We start from the raw sequence: 23206 nt of genomic DNA, 5'->3' as shown, positions 1-23206 counted from the left end.
AATCTCAGGAGTTGATAGGTTTAAAGTCATAACCAGCCTAATCTCAGGAGTTGATAGGTTTGAAGTCATAAACAGCGCTGTGCTTGAAGCATTGCTAAGAGCTGCTGGCCAACACAGTAAAGTTTGAATGAATGCTTACGAGCTTACCACCGCTCAGTCAGACTGCATTATCAAGTCATAGACTTAGTTATAACATAATAAACACAGAAATATAAGCCGTTGGTCATTAATATGGTAAAATCCGGACACTATAATTTCAAAAACAAAACGTTTATTATTTCAGTGAAATACTGAACCGTTCTGTATTTTATCAATCCATAAGTCTAAATATTGCTGTTACATTGCACAACCTTCAATGTTATAAATCAGTTTGCAAAGAGCCAGGCGGCCCAAACTGTTGCATATACCTTAACTCTGCGTGCAATTAACGCAAGAGAAGTGACACAATTTCCCAAGTTAATCTTGCCTGCTAACATTAATTTCTTTTAACTAAATATACAGGTTTAAAAATATATACTTGTGTATTGATTTTCAGAAAGGCGTTGATGTTTATGGTTAGGTACATTGGTGCAACGATTGTGCTTTTTTCGCGAATGCGCTTGTTAAATCACCCGTTTGGCGAAGTAGGCTGTGATTCAATGATAAATTAACAGGCACCACATCGACTATATGCAACGCAGGACAAGCTAGAGAAACTAGTAATATCATCAACCATGTGTAGTTATAACTAGTGATTATGTGAAGATTGATTGTTTTTTATAAGATAAGTTTAATGCTAGCTAGCAACTTACTTTGGCTTCTTGCTGCACTCGCATAACAGGTAGTCAGCCTGCCACGCAGTCTCCTCGTGGAGTGCAATGTAATCGGCATCTAAAATTGCTGATTACCGATTGTTACCGATCAATTACCGATTGATGAAAACTTGAAATCGGCCCTAATTAATCGGTCGACCTCTAATAAGTAAGTCGTCGATGCGCTTACTGATGAAGCTGGTGACTGAGGTGGTGTACTCCACAATGCCATTGGATGAATACAGGACCATATTCCAGTCTGTGCTAGCAAAACAGTGATGTAGCGTCCTGCTTTAGTTTTTGCTTGTAAGCAGGAATCAGGAGGATAGAATTATGGTCAGATTTCCCAGATGGAGGGTGAGGGAGAGATTGGTACACATCTCTGTGTGTGGAGTAAAGGTGGTCATTTTTTCCCCCTTCTGGTTGCACATGTGACATGCTGGTGGAAATGAGGTCAAATTGATTTCAGTTTGCCTACGTTAATGCCGAGCCAACTGTATATTATCCCTGTCTCGTTCTGCAATGTCTCGGTGAAACACAAGATATTACAGTTTTTAATGTCCCGTTGGTAGGATGGTTTCGAATGGAGCTCATCCAGTTTATTCTCCAGTGATTGCACGTTGGCTAATGGAACGGATGGTAGAGGCGGATAACACACCTTGTCCGGGAGCAACGTTATATCCTTCCTGTCAGACTCATTAAAGAAAAAATCTTTGTCCAGTTCGAGCTGAGTAATCGTTTTTCTGATATCCAGAAGCTTTTTTTTGGTCATAAGAGGCGGTAGCAGCAACATTATGACACACAAAATAGCACAGTTGGCTAGGAGCCCGTAAAACAGCAGTCATCCCCTCCAGCGCCATTATTATGGAACGTAGGAACATCAAGTGTTATAAATAGTTCTAGAATGTTCCAGAACAACAGTATGACTGGCGTCATTCTTCATCGTGTTTACAACCAGATATCGGTATTTATTTTAGGGGAAACTACCAAGAACTGTTTTAGTGAATTATATGAATCATGAATTGAACTGCATCCATCTAATCTACCAACAATGTCTAGAAACTATTTTTAAAGCCTCTTATGAAGTTGGTTTTGTAGAATAAACTGTGAATTTGATTATTTTTGGACTGATATTATGATTGTGTGTGTTTCATATCTGCAAAGTAGTTAAAATGCTGTCAGTTCCACTTTAAACTTTAGGTCAGCGGTTCCTTTGTGTGCTAAACGTGAAATGCAATGGGAAGTATTAGTTGTACATTTAGATTGGGAAATGCTTAATGGTTGTGTTTTTGGATTCTTATTATTGGGACCTACTGGCTTATTATGTCTGAGTTTATGGACTGGTTATCCTTTAACACCATGCTGTGTGTGACTGCTGTCTCTCCATCAGCCCTATGTAGTGGTCCTTTAACACCATGCTGTGTGTGACTGCTGTCTCTCCATCAGCCCTATGTAGTGGTGTAGTGGTCCTTTAACACCATGCTGTGTGTGACTGCTGTCTCTCCATCAGCCCTATGTAGTGGTCCTTTAACACCATGCTGTGTGTGACTGCTGTCTCTCCATCAGCCCTATGTAGTGGTCCTTTAACACCATGCTGTGTGTGACTGCTGTCTCTCCATCAGCCCTATGTAGTGGTCCTTTAACACCATGCTGTGTGTGACTGCTGTCTCTCCATCAGCCCTATGTAGTGGTCCTTTAACACCATGCTGTGTGTGACTGCTGTCTCTCCATCAGCCCTATGTAGTGGTCCTTTAACACCATGCTGTGTGTGACTGCTGTCTCTCCATCAGCCCTATGTAGTGGTGTAGTGGTCCTTTAACACCATGCTGTGTGTGACTGCTGTCTCTCCATCAGCCCTATGTAGTGGTCCTTTAACACCATGCTGTGTGTGACTGCTGTCTCTCCATCAGCCCTATGTAGTGGTCCTTTAACACCATGCTGTGTGTGACTGCTGTCTCTCCATCAGCCCTATGTAGTGGTCCTTTAACACCATGCTGTGTGTGACTGCTGTCTCTCCATCAGCCCTATGTAGTGGTCCTTTAACACCATGCTGTGTGTGACTGCTGTCTCTCCATCAGCCCTATGTAGTGGTCCTTTAACATCATGCTGTGTGTGACTGCTGTCTCTCCATCAGCCCTATGTAGTGGTGTGTGGAGAAGTAGGTATACTCTAGTTGTGTTGAAATGTCCCCCAGCGCCCCGCCCAGCGGAGGAAAAGCCTGTGTGAAAATGTTTTCCTATAGATTTTCACAATCAAAACTGTTTCATAGGAAAAAGAGAAAATTGATGGTTAAGTCCGCAACAATGCTTAAACTAGGGATGCAGCGATATTACTTTTTTGGTCCGAAACCGATATCCTGTATGTTCCTTGCCAAAAAACCTGATACCGAGGTAGCTACTAGGTTTGCACATTTTGGGGAATATTCAGAGGTGGGAATTAACGGGAATATATGCAAATTAATATTAATATCATGTAAATGTATGTTTTTTTGCATAGGATATACACTGCTCAAATAAATAAAGGGAACACTAAAATAACACATCCTAGATCTGAATGAATGAAATATTCTTATTAAATACTCTTTTCTTTACATAGTTGAATGTGCTGACAACAAAATCACACAAAAATGATCAATGGAAATCAATTTTATCAACCCATGGAGGTCTGGATTTGGAGTCACACTCAAAATTAAAGTGGAAAACCACACTACAGGCTGATCCAACTTTGATGTAATGTCCTTAAAACAAGTCAAAATGAGGCTCAGTAGTGTGTGTGGCCTCCACGTGCCTGTATGACCTCCCTACAACGCCTGGGCATGCTCCTGATGAGGTGGCGGATGGTCTCCTGAGGGATCTCCTCCCAGACCTGGACTAAAGCATCCGCCAACTCCTGGACAGTCTGTGGTGCAACGTGGCGTTGGTGGATGGAGCGAGACATGATGTCCCAGATGTGCTCAATTGGATTCAGGTCTGGGGAACGGGCGGGCCAGTCCATAGCATCAATGCCTTCCTCTTGCAGGAACTGCTGACACACTCCAGCCACATGAGGTCTAGCATTGTCTTGCATTAGGAGGAACCCAGGGCCAACCGCACCAGCATATGGTCTCACAAGGGGTCTGAGGATCTCATCTCGGTACCTAATGGCAGTCAGGCTACCTCTGGCGAGCACATGGAGGGCTGTGCGGCCCCCCAAAGAAATGCCACTCCACACCATGACTGACCCACTGCCAAACCGGTCATGCTGGAGGATGTGGCAGGCAGCAGAACGTTCTCCACGGCGTCTCCAGACTCTGTCACGTCTGTCACATGTGCTCAGTGTGAACCTGCTTTCATCTGTGAAGAGCACAGGGCGCCAGTGGCGAATTTGCCAATCTTGGTGTTCTCTGGCAAATGCCAAACGTCCTGCACGGTGTTGGGCTGTAAGCACAACCCCCACCTGTGGACGTCGGGTCCTCGTACCACCCTCATGGAGTCTGTTTCTGACCGTTTGAGCAGACACATGCACATTTGTGGCCTGCTGGAGGTAATTTTGCAGGGCTCTGGCAGTGCTCCTCCTACTCCTCCTTGCACAAAGGCGGAGGTAGCGGTCCTGCTGCTGGGTTGTTGCCCTCCTACGGCCTCCTCCACGTCTCCTGATGTACTGGCCTGTCTCCTGGTAGCGCCTCCATGCTCTGGACACTACGCTGACAGACACAGCAAACCTTCTTGCCACAGCTCGCATTGATGTGCCATCCTGGATGAGCTGCACTACCTGAGCCACTTGTGTGGGTTGTAGACTCCGTCTCATGCTACCACTAGAGTGAGAGCACCGCCAGCATTCAAAAGTGACCAAAACATCAGCCAGGAAGCATAGGAACTGAGAAGTGGTCTGTGGTCACCACCTGCAGAACCACTCCTTTATTGGGGGTGTCTTGCTAATTGCCTATAATTTCCACCTGTTGTCTATTCCATTTGCACAACAGCATGTGAAATTTATTGTCAACCAGTGTTGCTTCCTAAGTGGACAGTTTGATTTCACAGAAGTATAATTGACTTGGAGTTACATTGTGTTGTTTAAGTGTTCCCTTTATTTTTTGGAGCAGTGTATTTACCATATCACATGAAGACAGAATCATAAACCCTTTACCTTATCCTAAGTAGACATAATTGTAAATTATTAAATCCTTCCAATAGAAAACCCCCCCCAAAAAACGATTTAGTTACGAATTGAACTTTAGTTGATTCTTCACATGGGATGATTTCACTGAACATCAGAAGGAAATATTAAATGATCCCCAATGATACATCTCCTCAATGTCCACCTCTTGAACATCAGGCTTCCATGTCTTCTCCCTGGACCTCCTCAATGTCCCGCTCTTGAACATCAGACTCCATGTCTTCTCCCTGGACCTCCTCAATGTCCACCTCTTGAACATCAGACTCTGAGGCCTCATCTTCACTGTCACTTTCCAACATTGTTGAGGATGGCTCATTGTCAGGCTCAAAAAGCCTCAAATATGCCCGGATGGCCACCAACTTTTCAACCCTTGTATTGGTCAGTCTGTTGCGTGCTTTGGTGTGTGTGTTTCCAAACAAGGACCAGTTGTGCTCTGAGGAGGCTGATGTTGGTGGGATTTGGAGGATGATGGAGGCAACAGGGGAAAGAGCCTCAGATCCACAAAGTCCCTTCCACCAGGTGGCTGATGAGATATGTTGGCATAACTGCCATATTATATCTCCATCCCAAGCCCTTGCTTGGCAATGTACTTCGCCAGACTGCCAAGAACCTTGCCCTCACCGAGGCCAAGGTGGCGAGACACGGTAGTGATGACACCATAGGCCTTGTTGATCTCCAGACAGGATGCTCCTGCCAGCGTACTTGGGGTCCAACATGTACGCTGCGGCGTGTATGGGCTAGTCTTTATTCTTGTTGATGTATTTCAGAACTGCATTTTCCACTGCTTGGAGCAACAGTGAAGTGGGCAGGGCAGTACAGATTTCTTCTCTTACATATGCAAGCAGAGTCTGAACATCAGACAGGATGGCATTGTCTCCCTCAATCCGTGCAATGGCTACTGCTGTTGGTTTCAGGAGTTTCAGGCTGCTTACCACTCTCTCCCAAAATACATCAGGATCCTCTTGATGGGGCTGTCCATATCGGCAGACTGTGATATGACCATGTCTTGGAGAGACTCCTTCCCCTCCAGGAGACTGTCAAACATGATGACAACACCACCCCGACTTTTGTCAGAGGTTGCTTGTTGTGAGCGCTGAGGGAACTTTATGCACTTGGCCAGATGATTCTGTATCTTTGTTGCATTCTTCACATATGATTTGGCAAAGCATTTGCAAATGTACACAGCGTTTCCTTCTATATAAGCTGCAGTGAAATGTCTCCACACATCAGATTGTGGCCTTTTCCGAATTTTTTTTGTAAAAAACAAACAAATACAATTCAATTCCATGTATCATGACCTGTAAATGTTTACTGAAACAAGCTCCTCCCCTCTCCTCTGTTCTCTCGTCTCCTCTGTTCTCTCGTCTCGTCTCCTCTGTTCTCTCCTCTCCTCTCCTCTCCTGTTCTTTAGCTGAGCCCCAACCTGAGGACAGCCACATGGACAGTCAACAGAAGTGACAACAGACGTTTACTGGAGGCTGCAAAGGTGCGTTGGATTGTTATTGGAGCCTATGCCATTTACGATATCAGTAATGATTACTGAATGTGAACTCTGAAGGATCTACTCTGTGCTTGTTCACAGCATTTGCAGGTGACCGAGAGGACATGTTGGCACGGAAATGCAGGTGGAAGGCTGAACGCAGACCCCAAAAATGTGGTAAGAAAACAAATAGTTCTTCCAAATGTTCTGTATCAGAATCATGTTATGTTTTATTAGCTCCGTGATCAGCATGTAAACAGAGAGAAAATAGGTGATCATTCATTTGTTTCCTCAATCAATTCTGTAGGGAAAGAGTCACCTTTACTTTCATAGCCAACCACTGTGTTAATTCATACCAGTACTAGACCAGCCACCGCTGTGTTAATTCATACCACTACTAGACCCACTACTAGACCAGCCACCGCTGTGTTAATTCATACCACTACTAGACCAGCCACCGCTGTGTTAATTCATACCACTACTAGACCAGCCACCGCTGTGTTAATTCATACCACTACTAGACCCACTACTAGACCAGCCACCGCTGTGTTAATTCATACCACTACTAGACCAGCCACCGCTGTGTTAATTCATACCACTACTAGACCAGCCACCACTGTGTTAATTCATACCAGTACTAGACCAGCCACCACTGTGTTAATTCATACCACTACTAGACCAGCCACCGCTGTGTTAATTCATACCACTACTAGACCAGCCAACCACTGTGTTAATTCATACCACTACTAGACCCACTACTAGACCAGCCACCACTGTGTTAATTCATACCACTACTAGACCAGCCACCGCTGTGTTAATTCATACCACTACTAGACCCACTACTAGACCAGCCACCACTGTGTTAATTCATACCACTACTAGACCAGCCACCACTGTGTTAATTCATACCACTACTAGACCAGCCACCGCTGTGTTAATTCATACCACTACTAGACCAGCCACCGCTGTGTTAATTCATACCACTACTAGACCAGCCACCACTGTGTTAATTCATACCACTACTAGACCAGCCACCGCTGTGTTAATTCATACCACTACTAGACCAGCCACCACTGTGTTAATTCATACCAGTACTAGACCAGCCACCACTGTGTTAATTCATACCAGTACTAGACCAGCCACCACTGTGTTAATTCATACCACTACTAGACCAGCCACCGCTGTGTTAATTCATACCACTACTAGACCAGCCAACCACTGTGTTAATTCATACCACTACTAGACCAGCCACCGCTGTGTTAATTCATACCACTACTAGACCCACTACTAGACCAGCCACCACTGTGTTAATTCATACCACTACTAGACCAGCCACCACTGTGTTAATTCATACCAGTACTAGACCAGCCACCACTGTGTTAATTCATACCACTACTAGACCAGCCACCGCTGTGTTAATTCATACCACTACTAGACCAGCCAACCACTGTGTTAATTCATACCACTACTAGACCCACTACTAGACCAGCCACCACTGTGTTAATTCATACCACTACTAGACCAGCCACCGCTGTGTTAATTCATACCACTACTAGACCCACTACTAGACCAGCCACCACTGTGTTAATTCATACCACTACTAGACCAGCCACCACTGTGTTAATTCATACCAGTACTAGACCAGCCACCACTGTGTTAATTCATACCATTACTAGACCAGCCACCGCTGTGTTAATTCATACCACTACTAGACCAGCCACCGCTGTGTTAATTCATACCACTACTAGACCCACTACTAGACCAGCCACCACTGTGTTAATTCATACCACTACTAGACCAGCCACCACTGTGTTAATTCATACCACTACTAGACCAGCCACCGCTGTGTTAATTCATACCACTACTAGACCAGCCACCGCTGTGTTAATTCATACCACTACTAGACCAGCCACCGCTGTGTTAATTCATACCACTACTAGACCAGCCACCGCTGTGTTAATTCATACCACTACTAGACCAGCCACCGCTGTGTTAATTCATACCACTACTAGACCAGCCACCGCTGTGTTAATTCATACCACTACTAGACCAGCCACCGCTGTGTTAATTCATACCACTACTAGACCAGCCACCGCTGTGTTAATTCATACCACTACTAGACCAGCCACCGCTGTGTTAATTCATACCACTACTAGACCAGCCACCGCTGTGTTAATTCATACCACTACTAGACCAGCCACCGCTGTGTTAATTCATACCACTACTAAACCAGCCACCGCTGTGTTAATTCATACCACTACTAGACCAGCCACCACTGTGTTAATTCATACCACTACTAGACCAGCCACCACTGTGTTAATTCATACCACTACTAGATCAGCCACCACTGTGTTAATTCATACCACTACTAGACCAGCCACCGCTGTGTTAATTCATACCACTACTAGACCAGCCACCGCTGTGTTAATTCATACCACTACTAGACCCACTACTAGACCAGCCACCGCTGTGTTAATTCATACCACTACTAGACCAGCCACCGCTGTGTTAATTCATACCACTACTAGACCAGCCACCGCTGTGTTAATTCATACCACTACTAGACCAGCCACCGCTGTGTTAATTCATACCACTACTAAACCAGCCACCGCTGTGTTAATTCATACCACTACTAGATCAGCCACCACTGTGTTAATTCATACCACTACTAGACCAGCCACCGCTGTGTTAATTCATACCACTACTAGACCAGCCACCGCTGTGTTAATTCATACCACTACTAGACCCACTACTAGACCAGCCACCGCTGTGTTAATTCATACCACTACTAGACCAGCCACCGCTGTGTTAATTCATACCACTACTAGACCAGCCACCGCTGTGTTAATTCATACCACTACTAGACCAGCCACCACTGTGTTAATTCATACCACTACTAGACCAGCCACCACTGTGTTAATTCATACCACTACTAGACCCACTACTAGACCAGCCACCGCTGTGTTAATTCATACCACTACTAGACCAGCCACCACTGTGTTAATTCATACCACTACTAGACCAGCCACCGCTGTGTTAATTCATACCACTACTAGACCAGCCACCACTGTGTTAATTCATACCACTACTAGACCAGCCACCGCTGTGTTAATTCATACCACTACTAGATCAGCCACCGCTGTGTTAATTCATACCACTACTAGACCAGCCACCGCTGTGTTAATTCATACCACTACCAGCCACCGCTGTGTTAATTCATACCACTACTAGACCAGCCACCACTGTGTTAATTCATACCACTACTAGACCAGCCACCGCTGTGTTAATTCATACCACTACTAGACCAGCCACCGCTGTGTTAATTCATACCACTACTAGACCAGCCACCACTGTGTTAATTCATACCACTACTAGACCAGCCACCACTGTGTTAATTCATACCACTACTAGACCAGCCACCACTGTGTTAATTCATACCACTACTAGACCCACTACTAGACCAGCCACCGCTGTGTTAATTCATACCACTACTAGACCAGCCACCGCTGTGTTAATTCATACCACTACTAGACCAGCCACCGCTGTGTTAATTCATACCACTACTAGACCAGCCACCACTGTGTTAATTCATACCACTACTAGACCAGCCACCGCTGTGTTAATTCATACCACTACTAGATCAGCCACCGCTGTGTTAATTCATACCACTACTAGACCAGCCACCGCTGTGTTAATTCATACCACTACCAGCCACCGCTGTGTTAATTCATACCACTACTAGACCAGCCACTGCTGTGTTAATTCATACCACTACTAGACCAGCCACCGCCGTGTTAATTCATACCACTACTAGACCAGCCACCGCCGTGTTAATTCATACCACTACTAGACCAGCCACCGCTGTGTTAATTCATACCACTACTAGACCAGCCACCGCTGTGTTAATTCATACCACTACTAGACCAGCCACCGCCGTGTTAATTCATACCACTACTAGACCAGCCACCGCCGTGTTAATTCATACCACTACTAGACCAGCCACCGCTGTGTTAATTCATACCACTACTAGACCAGCCACCACTGTGTTAATTCATACCACTACTAGACCAGCCACCGCTGTGTTAATTCATACCACTACTAGACCAGCCACCGCTGTGTTAATTCATACCACTACTAGACCAGCCACCGCTGTGTTAATTCATACCACTACTAGACCAGCCACCGCTGTGTTAATTCATACCACTACTAGACCCACTACTAGACCAGCCACCGCTGTGTTAATTCATACCACTACTAGACCAGCCACCGCTGTGTTAATTCATACCACTACTAGACCAGCCACCGCTGTGTTAATTCATACCACTACTAGACCAGCCACCGCTGTGTTAATTCATACCACTACTAGACCAGCCACCGCTGTGTTAATTCATACCACTACTAGACCAGCCACCGCTGTGTTAATTCATACCACTACTAGACCAGCCACCGCTGTGTTAATTCATACCACTACTAGACCAGCCACCGCTGTGTTAATTCATACCACTACTAGACCAGCCACCGCTGTGTTAATTCATACCACTACTAGACCAGCCACCGCTGTGTTAATTCATACCACTACTAGACCAGCCACCGCTGTGTTAATTCATACCACTACTAGACCAGCCACCGCTGTGTTAATTCATACCACTACTAGACCAGCCACCGCTGTGTTAATTCATACCACTACTAGACCAGCCACCGCTGTGTTAATTCATACCACTACTAGACCAGCCACCACTGTGTTAATTCATACCACTACTAGACCAGCCACCGCTGTGTTAATTCATACCACTACTAGACCAGCCACCACTGTGTTAATTCATACCACTACTAGACCCACTACTAGACCAGCCACCACTGTGTTAATTCATACCACTACTAGACCAGCCACCACTGTGTTAATTCATACCACTACTAGACCCACTACTAGACCAGCCACCGCTGTGTTAATTCATACCACTACTAGACCAGCCACCACTGTGTTAATTCATACCACTACTAGACCAGCCACCACTGTGTTAATTCATACCACTACTAGACCAGCCACCACTGTGTTAATTCATACCACTACTAGACCAGCCACCGCTGTGTTAATTCATACCACTACTAGACCAGCCACCGCTGTGTTAATTCATACCACTACTAGACCAGCCACCACTGTGTTAATTCATACCACTACTAGACCAGCCACCACTGTGTTAATTCATACCACTACTAGACCAGCCACTGCTGTGTTAATTCATACCACTAATAGACCCATTACTAGACCAGCCACCACTGTGTTAATTCATACCACTACTAGACCCACTACTAGACCAGCCACCACTGTGTTAATTCATACCATTACTAGAACCACTACTAGACCAGCCACCACTGTGTTAATTCATACCACTACTAGACCAGCCACCACTGTGTTAATTCATACCACTACTAGACCAGCCACCACTGTGTTAATTCATACCACTACTAGATCAGCCACCGCTGTGTTAATTCATACCACTACTAGACCAGCCACCGCTGTGTTAATTCATACCACTACCAGCCACCGCTGTGTTAATTCATACCACTACCAGCCACCGCTGTGTTAATTCATACCACTACCAGCCACCGCTGTGTTAATTCATACCACTACTAGACCAGCCACCGCTGTGTTAATTCATACCACTACTAGACCAGCCACCGCTGTGTTAATTCATACCACTACTAGACCAGCCACCGCTGTGTTAATTCATACCACTACTAGACCAGCCACCGCTGTGTTAATTCATACCACTACTAGACCAGCCACCGCTGTGTTAATTCATACCACTACTAGACCAGCCACCGCTGTGTTAATTCATACCACTACTAGACCAGCCACCGCTGTGTTAATTCATACCACTACTAGACCAGCCACCGCTGTGTTAATTCATACCACTACTAGACCAGCCACCGCTGTGTTAATTCATACCACTACTAGACCAGCCACCGCTGTGTTAATTCATACCACTACTAGACCAGCCACCGCTGTGTTAATTCATACCACTACTAGACCAGCCACCGCTGTGTTAATTCATACCACTACTAGACCAGCCACCGCTGTGTTAATTCATACCACTACTAGACCAGCCACCGCTGTGTTAATTCATACCACTACTAGACCAGCCACCGCTGTGTTAATTCATACCACTACTAGACCAGCCACCGCTGTGTTAATTCATACCACTACTAGACCAGCCACCGCTGTGTTAATTCATACCACTACTAGACCAGCCACCGCTGTGTTAATTCATACCACTACTAGACCAGCCACCGCTGTGTTAATTCATACCACTACTAGACCAGCCACCGCTGTGTTAATTCATACCACTACTAGACCAGCCACCGCTGTGTTAATTCATACCACTACTAGACCAGCCACCGCTGTGTTAATTCATACCACTACTAGACCAGCCACCGCTGTGTTAATTCATACCACTACTAGACCAGCCACCGCTGTGTTAATTCATACCACTACTAGACCAGCCACCGCTGTGTTAATTCATACCACTACTAGACCAGCCACCGCTGTGTTAATTCATACCACTACTAGACCAGCCACCGCTGTGTTAATTCATACCACTACTAGACCAGCCACCGCTGTGTTAATTCATACCACTACTAGACCAGCCACCGCTGTGTTAATTCATACCACTACTAGACCAGCCACCGCTGTGTTAATTCATACCACTACTAGACCAGCCACCGCTGTGTTAATTCATACCACTACTAGACCAGCCACCGCTGTGTTAATTCATACCACTACTAGACCAGCCACCGCTGTGTTAATTCATACCACTACTAGACCAGCCACCGCTGTGTTAATTCATACCACTACTAGACCAGCCACCGCTGTGTTAATTCATACCACTACTAGACCAGCCACCGCTGTGTTAATTCATACCACTACTAGACCAGCCACCGCTGTGTTAATTCATACCACTACTAGACCAGCCACCGCTGTGTTAATTCATACCACTACTAGACCAGCCACCGCTGTGTTAATTCATACCACTACTAGACCAGCCACCGCTGTGTTAATTCATACCACTACTAGACCAGCCACCGCTGTGTTAATTCATACCACTACTAGACCAGCCACCGCTGTGTTAATTCATACCACTACTAGACCAGCGACCGCTGTGATAATTCATACCACTACTAGACCCACTACTAGACCAGCCACCGCTGTGTTAATTCATACCACTACTAGACCAGCCACCGCTGTGCTAATTCATACCACTACTAGACCAGCCACCGCTGTGTTAATTCATACCACTACTAGACCAGCCACCGCTGTGTTAATTCATACCACTACTAGACCAGCCACCGCTGTGTTAATTCATACCACTACTAGACCAGCCACCGCTGTGTTAATTCATACCACTACTAGACCAGCCACCGCTGTGTTAATTCATACCACTACTAGACCAGCCACCGCTGTGTTAATTCATACCACTACTAGACCAGCCACCGCTGTGTTAATTCATACCACTACTAGACCAGCCACCGCTGTGTTAATTCATACCACTACTAGACCAGCCACCGCTGTGTTAATTCATACCACTACTAGACCAGCCACCACTGTGTTAATTCATACCACTACTAGACCCACTACTAGACCAGCCACCACTGTGTTAATTCATACCACTACTAGACCCACTACTAGACCAGCCACCACTGTGTTAATTCATACCACTACTAGACCCACTACTAGACCAGCCACCACTGTGTTAATTCATACCACTACTAGACCAGCCATCACTGTGTTAATTCATACCACTACTAGACCAGCCACCACTGTGTTAATTCATACCACTACTAGACCCACTACTAGACCATCCACCGCTGTGTTAATTCATACCACTACTAGACCAGCCACCACTGTGTTAATTCATACCACTACTAGACCAGCCACCACTGTGTTAATTCATACCACTACTAGACCAGCCACCGCTGTGTTAATTCATACCAATATTAGACCAGCCGCCGCTGTGTTAATTCATACCAATATTAGACCAGCCGGCGCTGTGTTAATTCATACCAATATTAGACCAGCCGCCGCTGTGTTAATTCATACCACTACTAGACCAGCCGCCGCTGTGTTAATTCATACCACTACTAGACCAGCCGCCGCTGTGTTAATTCATACCACTACTAGACCAGCCGCCGCTGTGTTAATTCATACCACTACTAGACCAGCCGCCGCTGTGTTAATTCATACCACTACTAGACCAGCCGCCGCTGTGTTAATTCATACCACTACTAGACCAGCCGCCGCTGTGTTAATTCATACCACTACTAGACCAGCCACCGCTGTGTTAATTCATACCACTACTAGACCAGCCACCGCTGTGTTAATTCATACCACTACTAGACCAGCCACCGCTGTGTTAATTCATACCACTACTAGACCAGCCACCGCTGTGTTAATTCATACCACTACTAGACCAGCCACCGCTGTGTTAATTCATACCACTACTAGACCAGCCACCGCTGTGTTAATTCATACCACTACTAGACCAGCCACCGCTGTGTTAATTCATACCACTACTAGACCAGCCACCGCTGTGTTAATTCATACCACTACTAGACCAGCCACCGCTGTGTTAATTCATACCACTACTAGACCAGCCACCGCTGTGTTAATTCATACCACTACTAGACCAGCCACCGCTGTGTTAATTCATACCACTACTAGACCAGCCACCGCTGTGTTAATTCATACCACTACTAGACCAGCCACCGCTGTGTTAATTCATACCACTACTAGACCAGCCACCGCTGTGTTAATTCATACCACTACTAGACCAGCCACCGCTGTGTTAATTCATACCACTACTAGACCAGCCACCGCTGTGTTAATTCATACCACTACTAGACCAGCCACCGCTGTGTTAATTCATACCACTACTAGACCAGCCACCGCTGTGTTAATTCATACCACTACTAGACCAGCCACCGCTGTGTTAATTCATACCACTACTAGACCAGCCACCGCTGTGTTAATTCATACCACTACTAGACCAGCCACCGCTGTGTTAATTCATACCACTACTAGACCAGCCACCGCTGTGTTAATTCATACCACTACTAGACCAGCCACCGCTGTGTTAATTCATACCACTACTAGACCAGCCACCGCTGTGTTAATTCATACCACTACTAGACCCACTACTAGACCAGCCACCACTGTGTTAATTCATACCACTACTAGACCAGCCACCACTGTGTTAATTCATACCACTACTAGACCAGCCACCACTGTGTTAATTCATACCACTACTAGACCCACTACTAGACCAGCCACCGCTGTGTTAATTCATACCACTACTAGACCAGCCACCGCTGTGTTAATTCATACCACTACTAGACCAGCCACCGCTGTGTTAATTCATACCACTACTAGATCAGCCACCGCTGTGTTAATTCATACCACTACTAGACCAGCCACCGCTGTGTTAATTCATACCACTACCAGCCACCGCTGTGTTAATTCATACCACTACTAGACCAGCCACTGCTGTGTTAATTCATACCACTACTAGACCAGCCACCGCCGTGTTAATTCATACCACTACTAGACCAGCCACCGCCGTGTTAATTCATACCACTACTAGACCAGCCACCGCTGTGTTAATTCATACCACTACTAGACCAGCCACCGCTGTGTTAATTCATACCACTACTAGACCAGCCACCGCCGTGTTAATTCATACCACTACTAGACCAGCCACCGCTGTGTTAATTCATACCACTACTAGACCAGCCACCGCTGTGTTAATTCATACCACTACTAGACCAGCCACCGCTGTGTTAATTCATACCACTACTAGACCAGCCACCGCTGTGTTAATTCATACCACTACTAGACCAGCCACCGCTGTGTTAATTCATACCACTACTAGACCAGCCACCGCTGTGTTAATTCATACCACTACTAGACCAGCCACCGCTGTGTTAATTCATACCACTACTAGACCAGCCACCGCTGTGTTAATTCATACCACTACTAGACCAGCCACCGCTGTGTTAATTCATACCACTACTAGACCAGCCACCGCTGTGTTAATTCATACCACTACTAGACCAGCCACCGCTGTGTTAATTCATACCACTACTAGACCAGCCACCACTGTGTTAATTCATACCACTACTAGACCAGCCACCGCTGTGTTAATTCATACCACTACTAGACCAGCCACCACTGTGTTAATTCATACCACTACTAGACCCACTACTAGACCAGCCACCACTGTGTTAATTCATACCACTACTAGACCAGCCACCACTGTGTTAATTCATACCACTACTAGACCAGCCACCACTGTGTTAATTCATACCACTACTAGACCAGCCACCGCTGTGTTAATTCATACCACTACTAGACCAGCCACCACTGTGTTAATTCATACCACTACTAGACCAGCCACCACTGTGTTAATTCATACCACTACTAGACCAGCCACCACTGTGTTAATTCATACCACTACTAGACCAGCCACCGCTGTGTTAATTCATACCACTACTAGACCAGCCACCGCTGTGTTAATTCATACCACTACTAGACCAGCCACCACTGTGTTAATTCATACCACTACTAGACCAGCCACCACTGTGTTAATTCATACCACTACTAGACCAGCCACTGCTGTGTTAATTCATACCACTAATAGACCCATTACTAGACCAGCCACCACTGTGTTAATTCATACCACTACTAGACCCACTACTAGACCAGCCACCACTGTGTTAATTCATACCACTACTAGAACCACTACTAGACCAGCCACCACTGTGTTAATTCATACCACTACTAGACCAGCCACCACTGTGTTAATTCATACCACTACTAGACCAGCCACCACTGTGTTAATTCATACCACTACTAGATCAGCCACCGCTGTGTTAATTCATACCACTACTAGACCAGCCACCGCTGTGTTAATTCATACCACTACCAGCCACCGCTGTGTTAATTCATACCACTACCATCCACCGCTGTGTTAATTCATACCACTACTAGACCAGCCACCGCTGTGTTAATTCATACCACTACTAGACCAGCCACCGCTGTGTTAATTCATACCACTACTAGACCAGCCACCGCTGTGTTAATTCATACCACTACTAGACCAGCCACCGCTGTGTTAATTCATACCACTACTAGACCAGCCACCGCTGTGTTAATTCATACCACTACTAGACCAGCCACCGCTGTGTTAATTCATACCACTACTAGACCAGCCACCGCTGTGTTAATTCATACCACTACTAGACCAGCCACCGCTGTGTTAATTCATACCACTACTAGACCAGCCACCGCTGTGTTAATTCATACCACTACTAGACCAGCCACCGCTGTGTTAATTCATACCACTACTAGACCAGCCACCGCTGTGTTAATTCATACCACTACTAGACCAGCCACCGCTGTGTTAATTCATACCACTACTAGACCAGCCACCGCTGTGTTAATTCATACCACTACTAGACCAGCCACCGCTGTGTTAATTCATACCACTACTAGACCAGCCACCGCTGTGTTAATTCATACCACTACTAGACCAGCCACCGCTGTGTTAATTCATACCACTACTAGACCAGCCACCGCTGTGTTAATTCATACCACTACTAGACCAGCCACCACTGTGTTAATTCATACCACTACTAGACCAGCCACCACTGTGTTAATTCATACCACTACTAGACCAGCCACCGCTGTGTTAATTCATACCACTACTAGACCAGCCACCGCTGTGTTAATTCATACCACTACTAGACCAGCCACCACTGTGTTAATTCATACCACTACTAGACCCACTACTAGACCAGCCACCACTGTGTTAATTCATACCACTACTAGACCCACTACTAGACCAGCCACCACTGTGTTAATTCATACCACTACTAGACCCACTACTAGACCAGCCACCACTGTGTTAATTCATACCACTACTAGACCAGCCACCGCTGTGTTAATTCATACCACTACTAGACCAGCCATCACTGTGTTAATTCATACCACTACTAGACCAGCCACCACTGTGTTAATTCATACCACTACTAGACCCACTACTAGACCATCCACCGCTGTGTTAATTCATACCACTACTAGACCAGCCACCACTGTGTTAATTCATACCACTACTAGACCAGCCACCGCTGTGTTAATTCATACCACTACTAGACCAGCCACCGCTGTGTTAATTCATACCAATATTAGACCAGCCGCCGCTGTGTTAATTCATACCAATAATAGACCAGCCGCCGCTGTGTTAATTCATACCAATATTAGACCAGCCACCGCTGTGTTAATTCATACCACTACTAGACCAGCCGCCGCTGTGTTAATTCATACCACTACTAGACCAGCCACCGCTGTGTTAATTCATACCACTACTAGACCAGCCACCGCTGTGTTAATTCATACCACTACTAGACCAGCCACCGCTGTGTTAATTCATACCACTACTAGACCAGCCACCGCTGTGTTAATTCATACCACTACTAGACCAGCCACCGCTGTGTTAATTCATACCACTACTAGACCAGCCACCGCTGTGTTAATTCATACCACTACTAGACCAGCCACCGCTGTGTTAATTCATACCACTACTAGACCAGCCACCGCTGTATTAATTCATACCACTACTAGACCAGCCACCGCTGTGTTAATTCATACCACTACTAGACCAGCCACCGCTGTGTTAATTCATACCACTACTAGACCAGCCACCGCTGTGTTAATTCATACCACTACTAGACCAGCCACCGCTGTGTTAATTCATACCACTACTAGACCAGCCACCGCTGTGTTAATTCATACCACTACTAGACCAGCCACCGCTGTGTTAATTCATACCACTACTAGACCAGCCACCGCTGTGTTAATTCATACCACTACTAGACCAGCCACCGCTGTGTTAATTCATACCACTACTAGACCAGCCACCGCTGTGTTAATTCATACCACTACTAGACCAGCCACCGCTGTGTTAATTCATACCACTACTAGACCAGCGACCGCTGTGATAATTCATACCACTACTAGACCCACTACTAGACCAGCCACCGCTGTGTTAATTCATACCACTACTAGACCAGCCACCACTGTGCTAATTTATACCACTACTAGACCAGCCACCGCTGTGTTAATTCATACCACTACTAGACCAGCCACCGCTGTGTTAATTCATACCACTACTAGACCAGCCACCGCTGTGTTAATTCATACCACTACTAGACCAGCCACCGCTGTGTTAATTCATACCACTACTAGACCAGCCACCGCTGTGTTAATTCATACCACTACTAGACCAGCCACCGCTGTGTTAATTCATACCACTACTAGACCAGCCACCGCTGTGTTAATTCATACCACTACTAGACCAGCCACCGCTGTGTTAATTCATACCACTACTAGACCAGCCACCACTGTGTTAATTCATACCACTACTAGACCCACTACTAGACCAGCCACCACTGTGTTAATTCATACCACTACTAGACCCACTACTAGACCAGCCACCACTGTGTTAATTCATACCACTACTAGACCCACTACTAGACCAGCCACCACTGTGTTAATTCATACCACTACTAGACCAGCCACCGCTGTGTTAATTCATACCACTACTAGACCAGCCATCACTGTGTTAATTCATACCACTACTAGACCAGCCACCACTGTGTTAATTCATACCACTACTAGACCCACTACTAGACCATCCACCGCTGTGTTAATTCATACCACTACTAGACCAGCCACCACTGTGTTAATTCATACCACTACTAGACCAGCCACCGCTGTGTTAATTCATACCACTACTAGACCAGCCACCGCTGTGTTAATTCATACCAATATTAGACCAGCCGCCGCTGTGTTAATTCATACCAATATTAGACCAGCCGCCGCTGTGTTAATTCATACCAATATTAGACCAGCCGCCGCTGTGTTAATTCATACCACTACTAGACCAGCCGCCGCTGTGTTAATTCATACCACTACTAGACCAGCCGCCGCTGTGTTAATTCATACCAATACTAGACCAGCCGCCGCTGTGTTAATTCATACCACTACTAGACCAGCCACCGCTGTGTTAATTCATACCACTACTAGACCAGCCACCGCTGTGTTAATTCATACCACTACTAGACCAGCCGCCGCTGTGTTAATTCATACCACTACTAGACCAGCCGCCGCTGTGTTAATTCATACCACTACTAGACCAGCCACCGCTGTGTTAATTCATACCACTACTAGACCAGCCACCGCTGTGTTAATTCATACCACTACTAGACCAGCCACCGCTGTGTTAATTCATACCACTACTAGACCAGCCACCGCTGTGTTAATTCATACCACTACTAGACCAGCCACCGCTGTGTTAATTCATACCACTACTAGACCAGCCACCGCTGTGTTAATTCATACCACTACTAGACCAGCCACCGCTGTGTTAATTCATACCACTACTAGACCAGCCACCGCTGTGTTAATTCATACCACTACTAGACCAGCCACCGCTGTGTTAATTCATACCACTACTAGACCAGCCACCGCTGTGTTAATTCATACCACTACTAGACCAGCCACCGCTGTGTTAATTCATACCACTACTAGACCAGCCACCGCTGTGTTAATTCATACCACTACTAGACCAGCCACCGCTGTGTTAATTCATACCACTACTAGACCAGCCACCGCTGTGTTAATTCATACCACTACTAGACCAGCCACCGCTGTGTTAATTCATACCACTACTAGACCAGCCACCGCTGTGTTAATTCATACCACTACTAGACCAGCCACCGCTGTGTTAATTCATACCACTACTAGACCAGCCACCGCTGTGTTAATTCATACCACTACTAGACCAGCCACCGCTGTGTTAATTCATACCACTACTAGACCAGCCACCGCTGTGTTAATTCATACCACTACTAGACCAGCCACCGCTGTGTTAATTCATACCACTACTAGACCAGCCACCGCTGTGTTAATTCATACCACTACTAGACCAGCCACCACTGTGTTAATTCATACCACTACTAGACCCACTACTAGACCAGCCACCACTGTGTTAATTCATACCACTACTAGACCCACTACTAGACCAGCCACCACTGTGTTAATTCATACCACTACTAGACCCACTACTAGACCAGCCACCACTGTGTTAATTCATACCACTACTAGACCAGCCACCGCTGTGTTAATTCATACCACTACTAGACCAGCCATCACTGTGTTAATTCATACCACTACTAGACCAGCCACCACTGTGTTAATTCATACCACTACTAGACCCACTACTAGACCATCCACCGCTGTGTTAATTCATACCACTACTAGACCAGCCACCACTGTGTTAATTCATACCACTACTAGACCAGCCACCGCTGTGTTAATTCATACCACTACTAGACCAGCCACCGCTGTGTTAATTCATACCAATATTAGACCAGCCGCCGCTGTGTTAATTCATACCAATATTAGACCAGCCGCCGCTGTGTTAATTCATACCAATATTAGACCAGCCGCCGCTGTGTTAATTCATACCACTACTAGACCAGCCGCCGCTGTGTTAATTCATACCACTACTAGACCAGCCGCCGCTGTGTTAATTCATACCAATACTAGACCAGCCGCCGCTGTGTTAATTCATACCACTACTAGACCAGCCACCGCTGTGTTAATTCATACCACTACTAGACCAGCCACCGCTGTGTTAATTCATACCACTACTAGACCAGCCGCCGCTGTGTTAATTCATACCACTACTAGACCAGCCACCGCTGTGTTAATTCATACCACTACTAGACCAGCCACCGCTGTGTTAATTCATACCACTACTAGACCAGCCACCGCTGTGTTAATTCATACCACTACTAGACCAGCCACCGCTGTGTTAATTCATACCACTACTAGACCAGCCACCGCTGTGTTAATTCATACCACTACTAGACCAGCCACCGCTGTGTTAATTCATACCACTACTAGACCAGCCACCGCTGTGTTAATTCATACCACTACTAGACCAGCCACCGCTGTGTTAATTCATACCACTACTAGACCAGCCACCGCTGTGTTAATTCATACCACTACTAGACCAGCCACCGCTGTGTTAATTCATACCACTACTAGACCAGCCACCGCTGTGTTAATTCATACCACTACTAGACCAGCCACCGCTGTGTTAATTCATACCACTACTAGACCAGCCACCGCTGTGTTAATTCATACCACTACTAGACCAGCCACCGCTGTGTTAATTCATACCACTACTAGACCAGCCACCGCTGTGTTAATTCATACCACTACTAGACCAGCCACCGCTGTGTTAATTCATACCACTACTAGACCAGCCACCGCTGTGTTAATTCATACCACTACTAGACCAGCCACCGCTGTGTTAATTCATACCACTACTAGACCAGCCACCGCTGTGTTAATTCATACCACTACTAGACCAGCCACCGCTGTGTTAATTCATACCACTACTAGACCAGCCACCGCTGTGTTAATTCATACCACTACTAGACCAGCCACCGCTGTGTTAATTCATACCACTACTAGACCAGCCACCGCTGTGTTAATTCATACCACTACTAGACCAGCCACCGCTGTGTTAATTCATACCACTACTAGACCAGCCACCGCTGTGTTAATTCATACCACTACTAGACCAGCCACCGCTGTGTTAATTCATACCACTACTAGACCAGCCACCGCTGTGTTAATTCATACCACTACTAG

General features: G+C 46.0%; 1 protein-coding gene across 1 annotated transcript in view; it reads left to right on the top strand.

Annotated features, from left to right (window-relative positions):
• The window catches only part of LOC129827341 (iron-sulfur clusters transporter ABCB7, mitochondrial-like), a 160226-nt gene that overhangs the window by 3731 nt on the left and 133289 nt on the right, over nucleotides 1-23206 (top strand). Inside the window, exons 2-3 of the mRNA XM_055888099.1 lie at nucleotides 6358-6432; nucleotides 6529-6603. Of these exons, the coding sequence (XP_055744074.1) occupies nucleotides 6358-6432; nucleotides 6529-6603 (150 nt within the window). The remainder of the gene's footprint in view (nucleotides 1-6357; nucleotides 6433-6528; nucleotides 6604-23206) is intronic.

Source organism: Salvelinus fontinalis, chromosome 29, assembly GCF_029448725.1.
Source record: "Salvelinus fontinalis isolate EN_2023a chromosome 29, ASM2944872v1, whole genome shotgun sequence".
NCBI lineage: Eukaryota > Metazoa > Chordata > Actinopteri > Salmoniformes > Salmonidae > Salvelinus > Salvelinus fontinalis.
This window is presented reverse-complemented; position numbering and strand designations above follow the sequence as displayed.